Source organism: Parus major, chromosome 1 (genome assembly GCF_001522545.3).
Source record: "Parus major isolate Abel chromosome 1, Parus_major1.1, whole genome shotgun sequence".
Classification (NCBI taxonomy): domain Eukaryota; kingdom Metazoa; phylum Chordata; class Aves; order Passeriformes; family Paridae; genus Parus; species Parus major.
Window position 1 is genome coordinate 71,363,662 of NC_031768.1, and position 25,400 is coordinate 71,389,061.

Below are 25,400 nucleotides of genomic sequence, written 5' to 3' on the forward strand. Positions count from 1 at the left end.
AAGTCACTAGTTCTAGATATATTTCAAATATTCCTTCCGTTCACTAGGATGGTGTTCAACTCAAATGGGCAACTACAAAAGCAGCTATCAAAATGCAAGATGAAGTAGATGAATGTGACATATTCCAGAATTGTTTCAACAAAAATACTAATTCTTGGAAATAAAATTCGCTTAGAGGGTTTTTTGAGGATTCTTGCCACTAAAAGCAACTATTATTTTAGAAGGAATCTTGACCTTCCTTTATATATGAAAGGATCACATAAGCTAAAGTGTACAGCACTTGTTACATATATCATACACCAAGAATAAAAATCAAACTCCAAAATAAATGTCAGAGCATAACTTCAGGCCATATTAGAATCCTCCTTTCTGTTAGCAACTGAAACTAATGAAAGGCTCTGTTCTTCAACCTTCTAGCTGCAAAAGTACTTCAATAAAGCCATTACTGCGCCTTGAATCTAGGCATCTGTACTAGACACTTTCATTCCTGACTGAAAAAAAAGCAGTACCATCTGGTTCATCTGCCTTGACAAGGCTAAGAGAGTATTATGAAGGACATACAGTGTAAGAGAGCATTCTTGCTACAACTTCTCCCATACAAGGGCCAGTCACCAGAAAATATCAGAACGGCAGCTGATTGCTACAATGCTATGTAGTAGCCCAAAGATTTGCTTCCAGTTAAAGGAAATGCTTTGTAGTTAAAACTCCACAGTAAAACAGATTTTTAGATACTTCTCAATCCAGGCAAACCTTCCTGGTAGCTTTATGGAATAAGAGGTTTGGATTAGAATTAAGAAAAACACCAGGAAATTTCAGGACAGAAACATAGTACTGTGTTCAAAAAGAAAAAAAGAAAGGAGACAACATTTTCTGTAAGCAGAAAAGCAGATATATTTGCTACATGGAATTCTATGATAACAGAGATCCCTAAGAAAGGTAATCAAGAAAACAGTTGCTAAACTACTTCAGATTCATTTGAAAGGATGGCCTGATGAATCCAGAAGCAACATGCATGTCTAAGAAAAGAAAGAGGTATCAGCAGAGTCTGTAACAGCAAAGAAAGAAGAAACTATAATTTATTTACTCCTAAAATACTGCATCCAAATAACCTCTCCCCCATGAGTAACAACTGTAAACTCTTCCTCAAAAGCATTTGCCCAAGTCCTAAAAGCAGAAGATGAAGCTACTGCTTTTGTGGGCCTTGAACACCAAGTGATTTATGTTTACATTGCATCAACTGAACTCTACAAACACTGAGATAGATAACTTGTCCAGTACTTTTCCTTGGCATCTCCAACTGCCAGTATTGTGTCTTTTTGCTGGTTTTGTTTCCACTCTCAAAACACTTGTCTTCCTGTCTCTGAGAAAAGCAGAGCTGAAAATACCTGCCTCAAAATGCAAGCTACTTCTACATTAACTGAATGTTTCAGCTGTTTCTGTTCTGCCTTTTCTCTCTTCCCCTCAACCCCAGCCAGGTTATTATTCCAGGTACACCAGTGCATGGATGTGCATATATCCATCGTAACTATGATACCTAGTCATGCCACCTCCTTGCTTCTTCTTTCCAAGAAGCTCCTGTGCTCCCACAAAAACCATACCTCAGATTGGACTGCCCTGTGTAGTTTTCTTCAGAACTACCAAGCCATTTCTGATGGACCCATCAATTTTTTCTTCTAAAATATCTACATAATAGTATTCTGAACAGTTATGATAAACTATATTCAGATGTCTAAGGCATCTGGTAACACAGTTTTTATTGAAGAGCAGCAAATTCTAAGGTTGGAAAACAGACATTTGAAGAAGAAATGGCAAAATAAATGGTTCCAGAAAGCAGGACTAAATAAACAGCAAAAGAAAAAGTAGAACAGTATAATTTCTAGGACTCAATTTGCATCACAGATCCAAGAAACTTAGTATTGCAACACCAAGAGGTCTCAAAAAAACTCCCCATATAACTAAGCAGGAAGAAAGAAGAAATTATGTCTTGGTTGATAAAGATTTCTTTCTTTTAACCATGTTAAATGGGATAAAAAGCATCTAGCTTTGTAGAACTGTGCATAGTATGAGACAACAGCATTATCAGAGATTACTTAAAACCAAACTGAGTATTACCTGAACTAAACAGAAGTGGTTTACTATATGAGGAAGAAACTCCACTATTAAACCACAGTTTGATCTGTCAGAAACCACAGAACTTCTCCTTAAAAGTGACCACAATTTAAAACAGAAAAAGTATTCCTAACATTTCAATGTAAGTGGGCTGTTCAACTCTAACAATTACTGACTTTGTCAAGGGTATTCACTCTTGAAACAGACACTTGGAAATGAGAGTTTATAAAACAGTAACAACAGCAGGAAGCGGTAGATTTTGTAGTTCATTGTACTATCAAGATAAAAAGGAAGACAGGAAGGACACGCTATCTTAATAGGAAAGAAGCACAGAAAAAAACCCAGACACTGCATGGGACAAGACAAAGTCAAAAACCCTAGATGCTTCCACTGAAGTGCTAAGTGACAGGACATTCTATCACATTTGTGATATTAAATATCACATTGGTGATATTTAAACCAGTAGATAACTGCACTTTTTGAGTCTCAGTACAAACTCTATGTAAGCAATTAATTGTTAGCGGCAGAACTGACATGCATATTATTGTATACAGTAAAGGCTCTTAAACCCCTGCAGAGTGATAAAATAGACAAGTGATTTTAAGAGTTTCACAAAAGCAGTTCCTTGGCAAGGAGCAGAAAGTGAACAGGGAAGCATGACTGCCTAGGGTGTTTTTTTCTATTGCTTGTAAGTGAATAGCTTCGGGACATGGCATAGTCTTGTTAGTCTTGAAGCATGTTCAGTACTAAGTCTTCATCTGATCAACAAATAACCAAATGTACTTTTATTCAGTATTGAAAATTTTTTTATTAGATGATGCAAGCATCGTCTCCAACTAGAAAAACTTGTTTGGCGTGCATTTGTTCAGTAGCACTTCAGTCCAGAGCTATCAAAAAGCCTATGTAGAAATACCTAGAGCTCCTTTCCCACCCCATCCTCCTTTTTGGAAGTAGATGAAGACCAGCACTTTAAGAAGCCCCCAAAGCAAGCTAACCCCAGGTCGTATTTTAAGAAGAACTTTAGTTACAGAAGCAAAGTAAAAAAAGAAAAGGCACATTTTTAACCAGCAAGGCATTAAATACCTTCTTGGTAGAATCAAGAACACCATGGACTGATCAAGCAAGGAAGCAAAATACTTTTTAAAGCAGACACAGATGCTGCATTAGCTTAGTTGGAAAAGCTTGAAATTAAAAGGTATGGTTGGTTGAACAAGCTAAGTCACAAAGTCATAGGATATTCTACTTGTTTCTTAAAACAAGGTTGTCAAGCCTGTAGCAAAATCCAGCAAACCAGGACACAAACAGGGGAACTACTTTGAAAAGAAGGTTAACTAATTTTGTGGAGACAGAAAACATTCAATAGTAGCAGAAAAAAAAATACTGAAATAACCTAGGTACATGTACAGCGTGTGTGGTGAACATCTTTATGGCAGGCAAATTTGAGGTCATGTCCAATGTACTGCACAGATAATTTTCAAGTGAATCACTGAAGTAATTTTTTTAATGCCTACATTTTCATTTTAACTGTACAAAATACCTGTTCAATAAATAAGATATTTCAGTATTTGTAAAATAACAGACAATTTTAGCCAGCTCCCAGATATAATTTATATATATATATGAATATATATGTGAATATATATATATATGAATATATATCTCCAGCTATAATTTTATTCTCTTCTACTGTGTTTTTGTTTAGTTTGCTATTTCTTTGTGGGTCATTCTTTAAGTTCCTCTTGACCCTCCACATGTCAAGAGTTTGAACCTCAGTGCAAGTGTTAAGAATGTATAATCTAGCAATAATAGTAATCTTCACGTTTTAAATAGATTGAACACTTCCAATAAGAGTTTTGTTTTCACATTTTACCTAAATTGCCATACTTATTTTTTGTCATACTTAGTTTCTGAGAAATTATTTTATCGGTTTTATCTTTTATTAAAAACCTTGATTTGCCTTTAGCTGTCTTCACAAATGGCTGTTTTGTCAAAGAAATTAACTTACTCTTGAATATAACTACTGTGAGCATTGGTTAATGTTATTTATAAAAAATGTGCCTAATTACTATTTTCAATCATTTCAGAAATCATTATTTTTCTTAACTTTTTAATACTAAAAGACACCTAAGCTTTGCAATCACTTCAAGTTTTAGGAAAGAAAGAACAACGTCTCAGAAAATCAAGATACATAATGCAATACTAAAGATTATGTATGTCTCATTTCTAACGCAAGTTCTGAAACTGGTACATAAGACAGTTGAGAAAAAAACTACTCTATCCCAGGAATAACACTTTTTCTTACTCCCAGAACAGTCTAAAGCAGAGGAAAAACGCCCTTTGCAGCAGATGGATTACTTGCAGTAATCTAATTACTTGTCGTTTTGAGAGCCACTAATTTTTATTACCCACAATTTAATTTTTTTATTCCAAGAAAATATGAAAAAAAGTCCATTATGAGTTTTGAAATATTAGGTGTTCAAATCAGTGTAACATTTATTTTTAAAAATTGTGATTAAGTATAGAGATAGGTACAAGTAATAAGGAGTTTTCATTTATTACTACTACAAATGTATAGCAATATTGATATGTGTATGACATTTACAATATAAACTGCTTAATACAAAACTCATACCAGCAAGACCTATTTATTTTACAACTGTTTGTAAGAAAACATTTGCTAAAACTCTTGTGTGACACACAATAATTAGTTGTACAACACAATGCAGGAATCAAATAACATTAATTTTTTTGTGTTTATTTCTTTCATTAGGTTTATTTCAGTATGCAATAATGACTCTCTCAAAATCTCTCCTTCCACAGCTCTCCTTTAAAGCAAGATCTAGTAATTTCCAAGGAAACATCGTTACAACTGAACAGAGCAACCCATAATTTACCAATAGTGGCCCACCGGGTTGTCAGTGACATTTTCCAGTCTAAACTTCTTTTCTAAAAAACCAGAACTCCTTGAACTTTCTCAACTCAAAACATCTAAATAAACTTCAAACCTAAATATTATATCAACTAAATATTCTCAAGTATTTGTGTCCTGAGCAACTTTGGACACCTATAGCATACACTAGAAGAACTTCCACTTTTATGGTTTGACTTTCGTATACTCATAGAACCACAGAATGGTCTGGGTTGGAAGATCATCTAGTTTCAAACCACTTTCCCTCTGTCAGGGACACCTTCCACTAGACCAGGCTGCTCAGGGCACCATTCAACCTGGCCTTGAACACTTCCACAATTTCCCTGGGCAACCTGTTCCACTGCCTCACTACCCTGTAAAAACTTGTTCGTAGTATCTAATCTAAACCTAATATCTTTAAATCTAAACCCATTTCCCCTTGTCCCATCACTATGTGCTCTTGTAAACAATCTTCTCCTGTCATTCCTGTAAGTTCCCTTCAGTTATTGGAAGCTCACAATTAGGTCAGCCTGAAGCCTTCTACTTTCTAGACTGAACAACCCCAACTCTCAGTTCTTCCTCATAGGAGAGGTTCTCCCGCCCTCACTGTCCCCCCTCTGTACTCTCTCCCACAGGTCCCCATCCTCCCTGTGCTGGGACCCCAGAGCTGCTGCAGCCCTGCAGGTGGGGTCTGAGCAGAGCAGAGCAGAGGGGCAGAATCCCCTCCCTGGCCCTGCTGCCCACGCTGCTCTGGATGCAGCCCAGGACACCTTTGTCTTTCTGGGCTGGGAGTGCACACTGACAGCTCATGGCCAGCCTCTCGCCCACCAGCACCACCAAGTCCTTCTCCGCTCTCCATCTGTTCAATTCCCCAGCCTTTATAGGAACTGGAGTATGTCCTAAGCCAGATGCAGCACCTTGCAACTTGGTATTTATCCTTTATCTGGACTTCTCTGAAGCCTTTGAAATGGTTGAGATTCCCATGCAGTCACATCAAGCTTGTCCAGTCCCTCTGGATTGCATCGCATCATTCAGGTGTGCCACTGCATCCTCACCTTGGTGTCATTTGCGAACTTCATGTGGATGCACCTGGTGCCTTTGTCTGTTCCTTAATGAAGATGTGAAAAAAACCCATCCAAACACTGACCCCTGAGGGACACCACTTGTCACCAATGTTTATCAGGACTCTGAACTACTGACCACTGCCATCTGGATGCAACCATCCAACCAATTCCTAATACATCTATAACAGTCCACCTGTTGAATCCATCACTTTCAAATTTGGAGAGAAGAACATTGTGGGGGGACCATGTCAAAGGCTTTACAAAACTCCAGATAAACAAGATCTACAGTCCCTGGATAAGGTTCTCTGGTGTGGTTACTCCTTAACAGAAAACCACTTGGTTGGTCACACAGGGCTTTCCCTTAAGAGCTTCTCTTAATAATACACGAACTCCTCACACTTCGTGAATATTTGAAACCTACCAGTTAAGAACTACTCTTAATCACCATTCCAAAACAGATGCACACAACACTCAAATTAAGCTTCTCATAGCCTATTATAATTGCACAGTACCACATATTTTGATACTGGAATTAGGAACTGGCTTGTGTAAAATCTGCTGTCAGAAGTGAATGAACTGAAACAGTATGTCTGAATTTTAAAGGTTCTCGCAATAACGCACCAATTTGACACTACTTGTGAAGATCCTTGCTACTGCAAACTGCTCCTCCTCCCTAAATTAAACCAGAACATACAACTTACTTCTCATTTTCAAATACATATCTAAACACAAAATACAACAGTATGCCAACAAATATTTTGTCATTAAAGTACAAATTTATCATTCAACCTCAAAATTCCATGTTCATTTCATAAATCCATGTGCAGTGTAAGTTATACAGGATGTGTGGGAATGTCTCATGTTCAAAGTTAATCTCCTGCACACTTTTGTCTCTTCAAGATACAGTATTCAACGTTTCTTCCAAGTCTTTCCATGGCTTCTGGGCATGCCTACGTTTTTAGCAGCTTGAAAACCTATCCTGTCCCTTTTGGTACCGCTGTGGCAAAAAAATAAGGCTTATGTTACGTTTCTAGTTAGACTTTGCATACGCACGTTTCCAGCTTTGCTCTTCACACACAGCACGTACACAGGAACGGCCATCTCCACAAACATCAGAGCTCAGCATCCAGTGAGAAAATACAAGCACACAATGCAACATTAAAGAAATTTACAACACAGCACTGCAATGCCTCTTCTCTTGGACCACTGCTTTTTTAAAAATGGGAAGAGATGAAGAATGAGCCCCAAGCAATGTGCAGCACTGGGGCCACTCACATACATATTCAAGTGTGCAATTCATAACAAATTTCTTGCTAGTAAAACAGCACTGTCAGAACACTACCCATAATAAACTCAGGGCAGAACATACCAAGCAAAAGAACCCAAATAATAAAACTCCCCAAATCCCCATATTCTATATCCTCCCCTGAAATATTTAGTATTTCAGAGCTATCCTATTATACTATAAATACTATGATTAACATTTAAACCTTCTAGCCAGCATTAGCAAAAGTTCAGAGCTAAGCTGGCTCAGCAAAATGTATGGGACATCAGCATTAGATTTCTTGATTAGGAATTATTTTTAAACACAATTACTACTATCTTAACAGTCTTAAATGAAAAACAAACAGAGTAAATAAAATGAAAGCACAAAATTTAACAGATGGAAGAAAGAAAGTAACAATTTTTTTAATCCTGTATTGTGATGATGGAAATGAGACATAGTGCAAGTACACAGCCAAACTGTAAACAGTTAGAGCCTTCTCACAGCAATGTCCAATCTGTATTTTCTGCATATTTTTTAATGTTTCAACTGCATACAAGTGAGCTTTTATATAGAAACCCCCATAACTTAACGACCTGTAAAGCCTGTGTGGTGTGCTTGCTATTAACATACTTCAGATACAACCAATAGGAAAAACTAGAAATTATTAATAAATTTAATTTCAATTATACTTTCATTAATAACAAATACAGCAACATCAAAAAGAAACAGTAGTAAAAAGGTCCATTACAGATTTTTTTCTCACTAGCCTTAATGTCATTTTTAGAAGTCATTGATACTTATGTCTTCTTAGGAGAAGTAAACCCATGCTATAAGTAACAGGATATATTTAGAAACTATTAAGGTTTATTTAATTTTAATTTATAGGTAAAGAAGTCATTACCTGTTTGTATTCACCAACGCAGTTCTGACAGCAGAATCTTTTCTGCTGACCATCAATAGTAAGGACATTGTTTCCAGCTCCTTTACTGGGCAAATACTCCCCACAATGCTCACAGCAATTCATTATTAAACCATTTGCCATCCTGTATCTATTGAAGCAATGATCACTGCACAGCTTATGAGTCATATTTTTAAAGCTAACTTCGTGACGAATCTAAAAAATAAAAAAAAAAAAGTATTCTATCACTAGACAATGACAAAGTTGCCTGAAACTAGTAGACCAGCCAGAAGTCTTACATTCAAATAACTATAACCTGAAATGACCATGAAATACACAAACAGAAAGGGATGTTTCTATTGTCTCCAAAGTTCTAGGAAAACTCTTGGACTCATCTACCCTTTAGCCTAGAAGGAGAGACCAGAGGGAAGGATGTAGTAATTGCATATGACAGCAGAAGGCCAATCTATGCGATTTTATAAAATGGTCAATTTACAGGTAAAGAACCTGGCATATGAAGATTGGCCAGACAATATGCTGTGTAAAGCAGTAGCCTCAACTATGCTAGTCTAAGTAATCAAGAAGGCATCAAGAATAAATACATGCATTCATGAGAATTTAAAATTATTCCACAGATCTCTAGAACCATCTGCATTACCTTTCAAAACATACAATAAAAACATAGGTAATACCGTGGATTTTGACATTTTTTCATCAGCAATTCTTTTATGTGAGAGATCTGAGTTATAATTACAAGAATCTATACCTAACAGAACACATTATCAGCAAAAAGCACTTCAGGTTTCTGAAACAAATATCAGCCTCAATATTTTCCAATATCTCCAAATACTTAAGATTTCATATTTTCTTCTTTTCAGTGCTTGTATTTCAGTATATAAGCTATTAATATGTCATTTTTGAGAAAGACAAAAAACAGTCAACCAGACCTCAGTTAGTTTACCACAGATTGTGCATCTTGATTTATTCAAGGCTCCTTTTGAGGGATTCTGTTTATCTTCATAGAAGGATAAACATGATGTACTGCAAAACTCCTGGAAAGACTCACTTGAATCTACTTGAGCAACAATGGTACCTTTCATGGTTGTTATATCTCTGAAATACAAAACAAAAACAAAAAACACATGTGCTTATGTATAAATACATATATAAACAATGAAACCTTGTAACATGTGAAGTTCATTCTTTCAAGGCTTACATTTCAAAGCAGTTTTTTTAGTGTACAGTTGTTAGTCACAGGATGAATACTAAGTCTGATAATATTTTTACAACTACTGTAAATAAGTCTTTACTGTGTAAACCCCTATTTTTTTCTTTAGCTTTGAGTTACTTCTTCCCTTTAAATCATTCTAGAGCTAAGCAGTATTAATGCACCATTAGATGTAGTTATGGCAAACTCAATTTTATACAAAATCTAACACAGGAAATTTGAACTAGCAATTTTATAATGGCCTTTCCTTTTACACAAAAGCTATATATAAGTTCCATATGAAAAATTCAGGTTTATAATAAAAAGCAAAAAATGGTCTTTGTTTGTAGGTACCCCCACCATTTCTAGTATTTATCTCAGGACAGGAAGAGAAAAAGTTGTTTTCTCCTATTTCTCAAACCTATAAACAACCAAAAAAGCTTTCAACTCCACTACAAACATTCCTAGAAATTCTATCAGTCAAAATTTACAAAAGTTAATTCCATCATTCCTTTAAAAAGTTCCAAAGCATCTGAACAGTTCATGCAGTTGCCCATGAAACTGTGCCAATTTAATGTCTTAAACCAAAAAACCACCAATAAAAGTAACATGAAATCCAACAAACCTTGTTCTAATCAGACTTACACTGACCCAAACTAATACACACCATATATTAAAAGAAATAAGGAGAGGAAATAAAAGCCTCCTCTCCTTTGCCTTCCAAGCAAAAAAACCCCACAGAAATCTAAAATGTATTATTGACATGTAAGAAACGCTACTGGGCAGTAGATAAAATAAAAATTGATTAGGCACATCTGAATCACCAGTTGGAAAACACATGCCCCACACACTCATACCTATAAGCTTTAAAATTAAAAAAACAAAGTGAAAAAAAACAAAGGGAAAGCAGGGAAAATGTAAGTGTCCCTCAACACACTTTCTTGAAAATAAACTTGTACAGCCCCACTACAAACACTTGCAAGTTTGCCTTCTTCCATCAAGTGGAAGTCAGCAGAGTGTGACTTACCCTTTGGAGAACTACTAAGCTTTGTGTCAGGGAGTGCTATCACTCCTGTTCTGCAAAACAAAGGCAGAGCAGAGCTCCTGCCCTGAAGAGCTTGCTATTTATGTAGCTACAGAAGAGCTCAGAGGAATGCAAGAAAAGGGATTTATAAGATACCTAGGAATTTTGAGTTTTTCTGTTGGGTTATACAGAAGAACAGTGCCACAGAGGAACAATTTAGTACATATTAATTTAGTACATAATAATTTCTATTTCACTGTGATTGAGTAAAAACTTCATAGTGGTGAAAAAGCAAAGACTAACATCACCTCAAAAATTGTCAAAGGTGACTCCACAAAGATTCTTTTTAACCTCAAAAGCTAGAAATAAGGTGTTTTCCTCATAACTCAAAAACAAAGCCTCTTCATTTAGGGCAGTTTTGTACGTAGTCTCTTGCAATACACAGCTTAACTATCTCCAAAGTGGCAAGGGAGTATGGCTCTAGCCATGATTTCAGTCAGAAAAGATTTGTCTAATCTTCATCTTGATAGATCATTCAGCTAGCTGAATATGGCAGTCACCAGATTATGTCTACAAAGATAATAGTGTATAAACACATAACATGCCAATAAAAGAGCTAGGATTACTTTTAACTAGCCTCGTAGACAGGAGGGTTCAGAGAATTTGAGCTTTTACACCTATTTTAAAAAAGCTAGAATAATTTACATTTTCCACATTTGCAGGATACTAAGGTATGAATATGCAGGATATCCATGTTTCCTACAGCTTATTTTTACTGAGTGCCAAGGAAAAAAAAAAGACCAATAGCTTGCATCTGAATACTAGCCATTAATCCAGCACACTGGACAGTGATATAAAAGGTTTTTTTCACTAGTTTAAATCTGTGATTGAGCAAAGATCACACTCTCTGGAGCACACACTAACAAAGGCAGTCCTTATTGCAAGCCTTCTTTAGTTCAGCAAAAATTCATCCTTTATCCAGTGTCACTGCAGCATGTACCAGACTGAGACTATGAAAAAGTACAAAAGCTCAGTACACAGTTCACTGAAAGAAAGACAGTACAGTCAGTCTGTACACTTAACATTACAGGAAAACAATTACAGAAGACTTCTCTTTGGCACTTTCAAGTATGGCAAATCATGAAAAACTACAACTTAAACCTAATTAGTAATTTAGAATAAGTCACTTATAGCTATGCTTGTTACTCCCTCTGTACTGCCCACTTATCTTCAGCTACAGAACTGCCAGTTGCCCCACTTACAGGGAAAATCTAAGGCTTTTCCTATCCCTGTATGACCAAGAGTGGAAGAACTCCCAAGTTTCTTCCAGCTTCTTGCAAGTATGACTTTCTCATCCTTTTAAAGCCTCTTGATTTTACATGTTCATCTATCAAATAAGTGCTTTCTATACAACACAAAGTCCACTTTTTTCCATAAAGGACTTCATAGAAGTGTATCTTGTCACAAGGTATGCCACAACCTGGACACCTTCTATTTAAAAAAAATAGCATCAGTTCTTTTTAATGTATTGGCTTTCAACAAAACAATATCCCATACTCTGAATTCGGTATTATTTTGTCAGACACAGTGAATTCAACATTTCCAAACACTAAAGCAACATAAAGCACTTCTATAGTCAGATTTTTATATCATAAATGGAGCAACACTTATACATGCATAAGAATCTTAAGTAGCACTGAATTTAGGTGATGGAGTAAAACATCAAAAATAAACTCACTTTCTGCACATGACACAAAGTTTCTTTGGAGTGGGTTTGTGTGAAAACGATGAGAGGCAGCTAGTGGAACAGAAAAGGTGAGCTGATCCTTTCCGCTGATACGCAGTCTGTCCCTTTTGTAAAGGCTTTTTGCAGTTTGCACATGTGACTTTAACCTGCTTAGAAGGCTGCTGCTGGGCAGAAGGCTGGAAAATTTGCTTAGGAAGTGATGCTACAGGTGACAAGGAATCCACACCTGGTTGCTTCTGATTCCTAGGAAAGGAAGCTGACTGGGATATCCAAGAATCTTCAAGACAAAAAACCCAAACATACAGGTAAATCAAGAGACACATATGTATGTAAAGAACAGTATTCATGGATGTACGACCATGAAATAATTTTTCTGTGAGAATCACCACAGAAAAAAGATATTTTAAATTCAAGTTTATTGTAAAAAATCCTGTTTTGATGGTACCACTCTACATTGCTACAAAGCTTCAAAACATGGACAAATTTCTTGATGGTCCCAACCTACATCTAGTGACAGGATTTGTAGATTTCAATTCACTTGCACTGAAATTGCAAGTTGGCAATCTTATCTTCAGACAAAGAAAACTGCAATTAAAAAAAAAGAGACCAACAGACAACACAGAATTTCTAAATCAATGTTTGAGACAAACTCTGTAAATTTAGATCTGAAATTTTCTTTAGTTATTTTGTTCTAAAGCTTTAACAAGCATAATGTGTGCAGCCTCAGTGATAAACCCTAGAACTGGCTCCTAGTCCAGGCTGCAGCCAGAGAACTATACTGTGTAGTAGTGAACGTGCAAAGTCATGAGGGATATGTCTTCAGTAAAAATCAATGAACCTAGAAAACAATATTTTGTTAACTTCTGGCAGTACATAGATCCATGTCCCCATGTTTCCAACTCCAGTTTTCAATCTGTATTTTTGGAAAATAAACTATCATGGTACAAAGTCATCTTTGCCCAATCTTTTGTAGCATAACCTCCTATATGTGTAACTCACATTGCAAGAATATAAGCAGAACATTTTTCCTGAAAGAAATACATCTATAAAGATCGTTTGTTAAATTACATGCTCCTGATCTTGGTCTGGAGCAGAAGCTACAGTTCTGGGGGAGGGGGGAAGAAATCCCCAAACAAAATGTCATTTCTATGCTTTTCTCTCGAATTTAAGCTTTCATTTAAAATGATTGTCATCAGAATTTAGAAATGTTTACCTTCTGAAGGCTGTCACTTCTAATACATTCCTTAAGCATGAATTAAAACTGAATAGAATCAATTTTGCACTATAAAAAACATTTGCATAAATTTTCAATAGTGTGTGTGGCAGTTATACCAAATACTGTGACAGCACTTGGGACTTACCTAGCCTTGAATGTCCTACTGCAGTGACTCAGAGTATTTCTGGAGTGTTATTACAACCAATACCCAAATATAAGGAAGATTATTTTAAATTCTATGACTTCAGATAACAAAAACATTAACCTACAGACATGACCATCTGCCCATACCTTATTCTTAAAGGACATTATTTTGGTCCATAATCTTTCATTAAATAGGAGGAAAGGGTTCCTTTTATTTTTCTGCATTCCTTTCTTTCCCCAAAGGATTTTATTAACAACATATTCTGATGCATAGCTTTAAAATCCATTTAGGGACAAAGTTCCAAGATCACTTGTTAGTACAAGAAACAACATACATTCCTTAGCAGGTAAAAGATAATTTTCTGGTGTGATTTTTTAGCTGTCAAGGATGTCCTACTACTCAGGCATTTAAGACAAGCTAGAAATTTACCTGTTGTAGTGCTTGAGAGTAAACAGAAGAGCTGCAATTAAGAGGTGAAGGGAAAAGGACACAAAATAAAACACATTTTTCTTTAAAGCATTGAAGATGTTTACCTTTGAAGGCATGAATATCCTTACTGACAAACTAAGACAAGCTACCAGACTGTTTAGAATTAAAATCAAGTGCCCTCTTCAAACTTTTTATACTTCTACTACTTCTAATATACTAATATCCTGGTAGAACCTTAACACCCTGAAACATTTTGAGATTCTCATCTTTTATTTTTTATTTTTCATTTTATTATACTCATCTCTTAGATGTCAAGTGAAAGCACATTTCTTACCACATCAGAAATGCACAGCATGTGCTAGAGAGCTATATCTGCTTGTAATTCCAGTAGCACTCAACTGCCACTCATGAAAACTTGAGTTTGCTACTCATTTGGGTTTAAAACTTTCATCACAACTAATACCTAATTAAGGTAGGTAGTAATATCTCATTAAGGTTATTTCAATTATTCCTTATTTTCTTAAGGCCTCAGATAGCCTTCCTCTGTATTTTGTTGCATTTCTTCTTCCACAAACATACCAGAAGAACATATAAAACATTATCTTTTACTTTTTCCATATCCCAGTTTCATAGATACCCATTTTTATGGGTATTTTTATGAATATTATTATCTAGAAATGCCTTTAAGAAAAGGCAGTTTTATATCATGCCTTTTCTTCACATCTCATTTATCAGCCAAGTTATCTCCTTGGCTTTAAGTTCTCTACAAAGGATAGGTAAAATCCAGTTTTCATGTCCTTGAACTGAAGTGTATCACACTTCCTTAGTTAATTCCTGGTGAGTTTTCATACCTCACTGCCTTATGTCTTCATCCTTCAGGTTCCTACCTGCAATTCTGTAATGGCCAAGTTTATCAGACTATACACTTTCATGTTCAACTGCCTCTTACTGTTACGGCTTTTCAGGTTGCTCCCCTTCTTTCTTGCTCATTCCTGCTCCAAAGTGCTTTAAAATAATTCTTTCCTGTCATTTATACCATTTATTTGCAGTGTCATCTTGCAAAAACTTTATCTTTTTTAAAAAGCTGAAAAAATGTGTCAGTACAACTTGGGGCAGAGGTAGGGAAGAAGACAGTACTGAAGTTTTACAGAGGCATGCAGCTCTTGAAACATATTGAGCTACACACATTTGCATTAATAACCTGGTTCAGATCAGGGCAATTGTAAACCACATCCTCAATTTACTAGGCATTGGCTCTTTCTCTGGAGCATTTCTGAAGCACAAAAAACTAGATTCCATTCAGAGAAACAAAACCTGAATTCCACTCCAAAGTACATCTAAATGGACTTCATCTACCTGGACCTCTCCCAAGACCTTCCCCACAATGTTCTTGCTGCTGAATCGGAGACACATATATTTGATGGATAAGGAATTGGCTGGATGACTGCACCCCAAGAATTACAGTTCATGGTTCAATGACTAAGTGGAAACCAGTAACAAGCTGTGTCCCTCAAATCTGTACCAGGACTGATATTATTTTTTTTCAACAATACAGAGAGTGAGGTTAAGCAGCTCTCCAGCAAGTTTACTGGTGACACCAGGCTGAATGGTGCAATTGACAAACCAGAGGGGATAGATAGTAAGTATGCCATCCAGACGGATCTTGACAGCCTGGATGAATGAGCCCATGGAAAACTGAGAGCTCAACAAGGCCAAGTGCAAGATCACTCAGGGCAATCCTCAATATCAGTACAAACTGGGGGCTGAATGGATTGAGGGCAGCCCTGTGGAGAAGGACTATGGGGGACTGGTAGATGGAAAATTGGACATGAGCCAGCAACCTGTGCTTAGAGACCAAAAAGTCACTCATATCCTGGTCTGTGGTGATTCTGTCCCTCTTCTCTGCTCTGCTGAGACCTCACCTGGAATATTGTATCTAGCTCTGAGGTCCCCCATACAAGACAGAAATGGGCCTGTTAAAGCAGGCACAGACAGAAGAAGAGAGCTACAGAAGTGTCAGAAAGCTTGAACATCTCTCCTGTGAAGACAGGCAAAGAGTTTGGAGTTGCTCTGTCTGGACAAGAGAAGGCTGGGGAGACCATATTGCAGTCTTTCAACATACAAAGGGAGGGGTTACAGAAAAAGATGCAGGGAGATCTGTCAACAAGACCTGTAGTAACAGGACAAGAGGCAGTACCTTTAAACTGAAAGAGCGTAAGTTTACATTGGACACGAGATATAATTATTTTACAATGAAGGTGGCAAGAGACAGGAACAGGTTACCCAGAGAAGCTATGGATGCCCCAACCTTGAGTGTTCCAGGTCAGGTTGGATGGGGCTTTGAGCAACCTCATCCAGTGAGAGATTGTCCCTGCCATGGCAGGGTGGTTGGATGAGGTGACCTTTAAATGCCCTTTCCAATCCAAACCATTCTAGGTACTCCAGATACATTTGTAGGTACTCCAATGGGGACATCAGACCCTAAATTAATGTGATGGACAGAAGTGTCTCTTGTTATGCACCCACTGATATAAATGAAGATATAAAGGTGAGGTGCCTATTCAAGGAGAACAGACTAACACTGATCCAGAAGAAATCTTCCAAACCACATATATAATCACAGAATCATTTCAGTTGGAAAATATGCTTCAGATCATCAAATCCAATCACTAACCCAGCACTCCCACACTAAACCATGTCCCTGAGTGCCACATCTACACCCCTTTTAAATATCTCCAGGGTTGGAGACCGCTTTCTTGGGCAGCCTGTTCCCATATTTAATAATTCTTTTGGTGAAGACATGTTTCCTAATATATTATGCCACTGAGCATACATTATTCTAGTCACGAACAAGGTAGTGATGGGCATGAAGGGAATTAATTCTTTCATACATATTAAGCTAAAAGACTAAGCAGCATCACTGCCAAAAATACATTAATCAAAAATTTATAATCAATTTATTTTCACCGTTTAATGAAACATTCAAAATTGCAACTTACCAGGATTATGATGAGTCACAGATTCTCCATTTTGAAATACATCTCCAGCCACGTTCATTCTACCAGGATTGAAAGGTCCTACACCAGTCTTGGTCTGTGAAGTCAAAGATGGGGTGTATGTTTGCAAATTAACACCAAAATTATCTGACTGCAGTCCGTTAGATACATCTCCCAAGCTGGCATTCTGCAGTGACGTTACATGTGTAATCATTAGGTTCATGTCACGCACATCAGCATCATTTTCTAAATGAGCATCACTGACAGAGCTCATAGCACCTGTTTCTAATGTAGTAACATTAGCAATCTGAATTTCAGAGTCTGGTTCTGTGGTTATACCACTATTACCTATTCCTGAATTTACCTTACTTCTTGAAAAACTGGAAGGTGAGAATTCCATTTCGTTGGTTCTATTTTTACACTCTGGAAGTCTTCGTTCATTAAAACTGGAAGCATTCTTCTCTTGTCCTTGATTTGTTTCAATGTCTTCTTCATCATCAATAATAATAGTTTCACTTATACTCCCCTTACGAGAATTTAAGTCTTTTGGAGAAGGAAGCATTTTGCAATCATTTCCTTTAAGTTCTTCATTTTTAGATGATGTAAATGCAGCGTTCCTTTGGTCTGCTACCAGCGACGTAGAATTTTGCGGAGGTTGTATAGGTTCAATAAAAACGACATCATCATCATCTTCTATAGGTGAGTTTTGGAATTTATTAGGTCTAGAAACTAAGGAACTTGGTGGACCTCCAAATGTATTTCCTACATTTGCGAGACCTGCTGCCATGGTGGTATTCCCTAGCAGACTAGGAGTATGTTCAGACAAGTCTAATCCTCCCAGAGGACTCGTGTCCATTCCAGATCTGATGTTTGAAGAAAAACAAAGCAAGAAAAAAAAAAAACACATCCAATTTCAGAGTAAGACACAACTTTCCAGTAACAGTTCTTAAAAATACCTACAGAATTAATAGTTCCAGCTTTTACTTTATTTTCTTCCTGAGATAACATGAGGGAAAATTAAGTTTTTCTATGCTCTTCTTTGAATGTCTTAACATCCATTTACTTTCTAACCTTATACTAGCAAAAAATATACAATTGCTGCACATCACAATGTTCTATCACTACATACACACACAGGAAACAGAATTTTCAGTGCTATTTATTACACGATTCTGATCTCTCAGTTCCTTTTCCACCCCACATACACAAGAAATGACCTTCTAACACTGCTTTTGCTAGACTGCAAAGCAAGATCAAGATTTAGGCACACAGAAAGAAAAACTGAATTCCTATTAAATTTCAGCCCTATTAGGAATGTCAATGAATTTGAAATTCAACTGATTTTCCCCCAGTCCCACACTGCCAAAAAGGTCTTTAGGTAGCCACAAGATGACTGGAACAAATAAGGAAGAGATATATTGGAAACCGTTGCACAGGACAGGAATAGATACATTACTGAGCGGTAAAAGTGGACAGCAACCTCTCTCATTTGTAGCCACTACAGACTGGCAGCTCATTTGAAGTCCTGACTTGTCTCATACTCCTGCAACTTTCAGTGATTTTGTCTTATTTCTTTTAAGAGCAAGTAGTGTTTATTCAGAATACTTCCCAATGGCTACTTAGCCTGGAGAGACCTGTTTGCTTTCAGTAATTGTTCAGTTTGGGGAATCTGTTCTTCATAACTGTCAATTCAACAATGAATTAAAAATTATAAAAGCCAACCTGGATATAATCAAAGCTAAAAGACCTAACATGGCTCTAAAAAACATCCACAGTGAAGATCAGTAAGTTAAACTAATATTGATATAATACCACAAGAAAAATACAGACATAATTATAATTTGGGTACATCTTAGAGTATATTCTGATGTGTGACATCACTAAGTTTGTGTGGAAGAAGTAGCTATCTGTGCTTTTTTTGTAAAATCTTTATACAGGAAGGTAAATATAAGAAGTAGAAATACCCTGCTCATCTATACTTACCCATCCAGAAATCCACAGCAATCTGTTTACCTTAATAAGTCGCTCCAAGAACTTTTATTTTCTTTCCTGTGAGTAAACTGCTCTTGTACCAACTTGCTGCCTTTCACAAAAGTACTGTGGTCTGAAACAGGGTTAAAATAAACATTAGCTAACCAAGATGATTTCCTCATATCAAGCATCATCTGCTGGCTATGTTCCTTAAACTGACTTTCTTCTAAATTTACAGTTTAAGTTCAAACCTGACTTTCAGCACTATGATTGTACAGTAAGAAATGTGAGTCTGTTCAATCCCTGCTGTGAATAAAGCAGCAGGAGTACTGTTTGAGATCTTCTACTCTGTCACATCACGTTTCCAGAAGACTTTTTAGAGGGAAAAATACACCATGTTTGGTAAGAGACAGACATGCATAATTGCAATTGAGTAATCAAACATTAGAGTTAAGAAGTAGATCTGTAATAGAATATTAAAGAAATAAATGATTCAAGTAAACTGAGCAATTGATGAAAAAAAAAAAAACTTAGCAGCTGTATTTCCTTCTTTTTTATCAGGTCAACTTCCTTGCTGCCTGTAGCAGAATACACAATAAAATTAAAATATAAAAGGAAAACTATAGGACATAAAATCAGGCCTACAATGCAATATAAACCTTACACTGCTAAGATCTTTCAACTTGAATATATGCACTTGCAGTGATACTTAGCACAGCTTCAGGCATCCATAGACTGTATTAACACATGTGATCATTCACAAGAGACTGAAAATGTTCAAAGTGTCTATTTATTCTTCAGGTTTTATAATGGTCATTAGGTTTTCCAGACTTGGCAGCATTTCTAAGAGAAATCAACCTGTGTAGTTATCTACTGTTTGAGGACAGCCCCCAAAATCCCCAGACAGTAAAGATGCCCAGAGGAATAAAGCTCAAATATTTTTCTACACATTTACACTATTCAAGCCCTGATGTCCATTAACTGAGCAGAAGCAGAGAGAGCAGGACAAGGACCAAACAGTAAAGCTGTGAACCAGATTAATCCCAGAAGAAAGGCGACCACCTTTTAATTCCTTCCTATGTTAGCCTTACAGCCAAATGCCATTACGTAATAGCATTTGAACCACAATAAATGTAACATTGAAATGGAATGAAAGAAGGTTTCTCACAAAAAAAAAATACCGTATTATGAATGTAGTTGGTTTGTACCTCCCTGGAAATCAGTCAGTTACACTGAAGATTAATTTAATCCAATATTCTCTTTCACTTTTACTTTTTCCTCTAGGGTTGAATAATTTAAAGCCAGATTTTTATGCATTTCAGATTTTGCTGAAAAGAATTAATTCCATTTTTAAAGTTTCACATGCTTATTCTATATATTTGCTTTCTTTACAAGGACATAAGCATCCAAAACAAATAAAGCTTTTAATAAAGTTTTAAATATAGTTGAACAGATGTGAGCAGAGAAAAAAATGAGACTATACCAAGACTATATCCCAGGCCTGACTCAAAATCTTAATGATTCCTATTTTCACAAATCCTTAGTAAAAAGACAGACTTGGGCTATATTACAGTACTTGCACATAACATGTAGCAAAGTTAAGACTGAAAATATGTATCTTTTTGCCTAAATCTATTTACTTTTTCCACAAAGCTCTTACGTTTTAATGAGCTCTACCATTAAGTATAAAAAAAAAAGGAAAAAATTGTGTTTAATTACTAGTGCAAAATAATAACACATAAGCAAAATCTGCATCTATTTCCCTGCAAATAGCTCTCACCTCTCAGCAACAGGATTGCCTATAAAATGTGCAATTAGGTAGCTTGTTTTCTAAAAGTAGGAATAACAAGAAGAAACACAAAAATCATGTAGGCAATGTCACAGTCAGTATTTCTAAATGAAAAACTACCAAAAAAAAAAAAAAGTGAATTAGTGAAAAAAAAAAAAAAGTTTAGAATGGAAAACTAGGAAAAACTCACACCCCAAAACTTGCAAAAGCAGAAGATGCTTTACAATAGAAATACAATTGTTAGAAACCTGTGAGATTGATTAGACTGATCACTGGATGAATTACTGAGATTCAGGTTGAAAAAACTAAACTGAAACAGAAAAAAACCCAACCAACTAATAACCAAACCTCCAACAACAACAACAACTACTACTACTACTGTAGTAGTAGTACTAACAACTACAACCAAACACCTCAAACAAAAAAATCTCAACCAACCAATGACAAAAAAACCAACCCACAAACTAGTGAGACCTAGTTTACAGAAAATGCATGTTCAACACTGCAGAAGAACAAGCTCAAGGCTTTGTGGTGGTACACAGACACCAGAATCACAGCTGGACAGAAACAGAAGCGCTACCAATATTCAACAGCCCTTCCTGAACCAGGTGTTGTGAGCCCCTCTTAATTTAAGCTACATCACTCACCTATTTAAGTCTTCACAATGAAATGAATTACGATCCCATTGCTTTGTTCAAGGCTTAAATGCTGGAAGAAATAAGAGATAAAATGCAGGCACTTTAGAATGATGACAACTACTACAGCTCTTAAGACAGCTAAGTAGTAATTGTAGGGTCAGTTCCACTGATGAATGATTGAGTTAAATTTATCATGAATTGCAGAAACCCAGGTGAGATGTACGACTACCTCAAAAAAAAACAAAACCAAATTCTGCCTTAAGAAAAGCAGAAACTGGAATTTAAATGCCTTTACCAAGTCCCATTAATAACATGTGGAATGAAGGTGACAGAAGATCAAAGTCAGTTATGTACACTTGGAGCAAAACCACAAAAATTAAAAGGAGTCACTGAAATCTGGCTAAAACTACAGCCCCACCAAAACAGAGCACTGGAAACAGACACCAAAAGTAAGACCAGCATGTACACATGCTTCCATATAAAGGCTGTAAGCAAAACAAAAAGGAAAAACTTGAAAGACTTTGGAGATAATGCATAACTGAGATCTTCAAATGTGAACAGATTAACAAAATTTAGGAGACAGTATCCTAAGACACAAATATAGGAACAAAAAGGGGCTTATTCGCCTCAGCAAAAGAATATTACTTTCTGCTAGGAAACCACAGTATCATAACTAAAATATTTACCTCAAGAGATATTGGGCTACATTTAAATTCCAAATCCCAAGCAGAAGCAACAGCAGAAATGGTATACTATCAATCACTTCCACTCAGCAATGAGACCATAGGTGAGATAATGGGAATGAGACTGCAAAGTAATAACTGAAGATTTTAACTACTGCTGTGCAAACTAGGGAGGGGGGGAAAGCAAAATCACCCTACCACCAAATGATGGGAAAAATTTTTACAACACAGCCAACTTCAATCACCTAGAGAATGCTCTGAATAAAAAGCAAGTCCTAGTCTAACTGAGCCACACAACATAGTTCAAGATGGAATTATCCAGATAGCACTCCATAAAAGCATATTTAAATTCCCAGGGGACTTAAAAAATAAAAATACAAAAAACCTCATTACTTCAACATCTGGCTTCAGAAAGAACTTTTGTGGGAGGAAAAGAAATAGAGCAGCTAGAAGAAAAAGCTTGAAAACACGAAGGCCGTTTAAAAAACTCACTGTATTATGCACGCAACCAGCCCAAAGGCTCCAAAAACCCAATAAAGAGTTCTGTCAGGAAGTCTCTGACCTAAAAAGGTGCTGGAATTGTACTGGGGGGATGTTTTATATACATTTCACACACCTTTTGGCTAGAGACAGGCTACTGCCCTAGCAACTACTAAGCTACTGTCAGAGCAACAGTTTGTCTAAAATCCCAATTCTTGTCAATTTTACAATCAGTAAAATTTTCCTGAAGTAAAGGAGTATCCACGGAGCTTGAACCAGAAAACACAGAATAAATTCTTTGCACTGATATTCAGTAAGGAAAAGATCAGGAAAGATCACATCTAAGCTCTCTTTCTATGGGTCAGGTCAGAGGAAAAATGTTGATCAAAGTGCTAATACAAGAGGATTTTAGAACAAATCACTAGGGCCATGTGGCAGTCACTTAAGATTTCTAAAGGCAGTCAGCAATTTTTTATTTCAGTATCTGCAACCAATTACTTAAGCAGAAGGCAAGAACAATTTCTCAGATTACAGTCTTATCTCTTTCACTAAATATATTGATAGAAACTACAGCTGAATAAATATAGCAAAAAAATGTGGGGGAGGGGAGTAACATTAATTTTGCAATGAAAATATAATGTCTCACAGGACTACTGATGAATTTTTTTGAAGAAGTCACATACTTTTTGACCAGCCCTGATTGAACTGTATATCCCACTAAAGTCTTCCAAAAGGCATTAAAACACTGCACACAGTGAATACTGCCATGGAAATTATCTATAATAAAGATTTTGAGAAGAGGTTCTCTGGGGGATTTAATTATTTAAAGAGAAAAATATCATGTCATGTATCATTTGTTGTTATCACAATAAAGTTACCAGGGGTTCCAAAATAAAATGACACAGATCAACATATATAAGTCAGCCAAAGAGATAGTGACTCCCAAAATGAGTGCTTCCTAATCATACAAACTTACTCACAGCAGCAGAAAACACAAACATTATAAAGCATAATGGGAGGCAAAATCACTAGTGATAAATGCAAGGTAATGAATGGAGTGGGGGAAGAATACACAACATTTAAGATCAGAGTTGCAACTCTCATGTTTTCAAATTGAAGCTACTCAATCATCAACAACCAAAGAGGGAAAAAAAAAATCAAACAGAGCACGTTTGTTATTACAAAAAACCCCATACCTCACCAGCATCTTGCTTATCATGAGATGTTCAGATCACTCACTTTTCAGAGAAAGGGAAAAACAAGTAAGTTACATGAACAATTTATTCTCATAGAGAACACTTATCATTGAAAGGAAAACAACTCAAGGAAGACAGTACATCTGAAAGAATAAAAGGAGTTACCTAAAGTCTTAAAAGAACAAGAAGGAGCCAAATTAAATAATTAACAAGCTTTAATAATCTGTTGTGCATGAAAACATTTTCTTCTTGATTGGGAGAGTCACTGCTGTGACTACAGAAGGCTACAGAGGTTAGAAATTGCAACCAGTTCAAACAAGGATTGGGCAAACATGAAATAAATACATTGAAATGACTTAAACACAGTGGTTCAAGTGAAACTACAAAATTCTTGTCTAGCCAGCTGAAAACCAGAATACATCTGCAGAAAAATCAGGCTATAACTGAAAAGCTTCTATTCTTAGACACTGCTGTTGCAAAGCAAACGAGTTATCCAATTGTCTATTTGCCTAGTATAACAATTACCCTAACCTAGCAGAGTAATAATGATCTTCTTACATACAAAAGAAATATCACTAGCCTCATGGAAGTTCTACCCATTTACCCAAAAAATCTAAATTCCAGCCTATGGCTCTCAAGATGACTTTAGCTGAGGGATGGGTGCCAACATTTTGGTAAAAGGTTGGAGACTATCTAAACATGTCCCGATGTTCTCGAGGCTATCCAGTTCTAATGATCACTTCCTGACCCTGACAATCATCTGACCATAATACCATCAACATTTAATTCCTTAATTCAGCTACTTCCTAAATTCCTACCCTTATTACAGAAAATCACTTGTTATCATTTGACTTTCCTTATGTCTGATGACCACAAGCTCAGTAAAGACTATCGGCAAAGCTCTCTAGCTATCTATCAAGAAGCTCTCTAGCTTAATGTCTTGCTCAGGAGCACTCATTCCCTACACAACCAGATAGATGCAACCCACATAGCACAGCTTTCTTGGGGAATGGAACCCCAGTGGCTGGCTGAATGCCACAGTTCACCCCAAAAACAACGTAAACTACTCAATGAAAATCACCTAAAAGCAGCACTTTCTCACTTCAACTGAAGCAAACTAGTAACCAAACTATACCCACATATAAGAAGTGAAAAGTGCTAGAAAAACCACAAGTAGCACAACATTTTTAAAGGGTTGTAATTTAAGCCAGCTTTAAGCTAAATCTGCATGCTACTACTGCAGTCTCAATTTGGGCATAATGAATGATACATACTGTGTATGGAGAGACTCCTACTTATGTAAATAAACTGTGAGTTAGAGACAAAGCAGTTGCAGGACCTTTATGACTCGCCAGACGTAAAACCCTTACCACAGGCAAACATATAAGCTGTTTTGCTTTGTGGATTTTTTTTCCTCCTTATATACTTCCTGAGGGATACTCAGACATCAGCCTGAACTTTTTATGTTCAGATACACCTTGGATGCCTTGGTAGCTCTGATTTACTGTTAACTTTCACATCTCTAACAAAAGTTTCAACACTTCTGAAGGTCTGCCTAGTTACCAGGTCCACAGTCTTATTGTTATGCTATCATGTGGCACAGCTGTTTCTGCAACCACACAGATAACCACAT

General features: G+C 36.5%; 1 protein-coding gene across 13 annotated transcripts in view; it reads right to left on the reverse strand.

Annotated features, from left to right (window-relative positions):
• ZMYM2 (zinc finger MYM-type containing 2) overlaps positions 1–25,400 on the reverse strand; it is an 87,632-nt gene that overhangs the window by 49,195 nt on the left and 13,037 nt on the right. For 6 of the 13 annotated variants that reach the window (XR_004498128.1, XM_015625638.3, XM_015625601.2 and 3 more), the window contains exons 2-7: positions 21,418–21,478; positions 18,994–19,114; positions 17,014–17,873; positions 12,216–12,501; positions 9,194–9,359; positions 8,250–8,462 (exon numbers count right to left, since the gene is read on the reverse strand). Coding sequence is in view for 12 of the 13 variants with exons in the window: in XM_015625638.3 (XP_015481124.1) it covers positions 8,250–8,462; positions 9,194–9,359; positions 12,216–12,501; positions 17,014–17,866 (1,518 nt within the window). In the remaining variant the exon portion in view is untranslated. Of the gene's footprint in view, positions 1–8,249; positions 8,463–9,193; positions 9,360–12,215; positions 12,502–17,013; positions 17,874–18,993; positions 19,115–21,417; positions 21,479–23,767; positions 23,791–25,400 lie in introns of those variants that run through there. The other 7 variants (XM_015625646.3, XM_033515705.1, XM_033515687.1 and 4 more) reach the window with 6 other exon arrangements.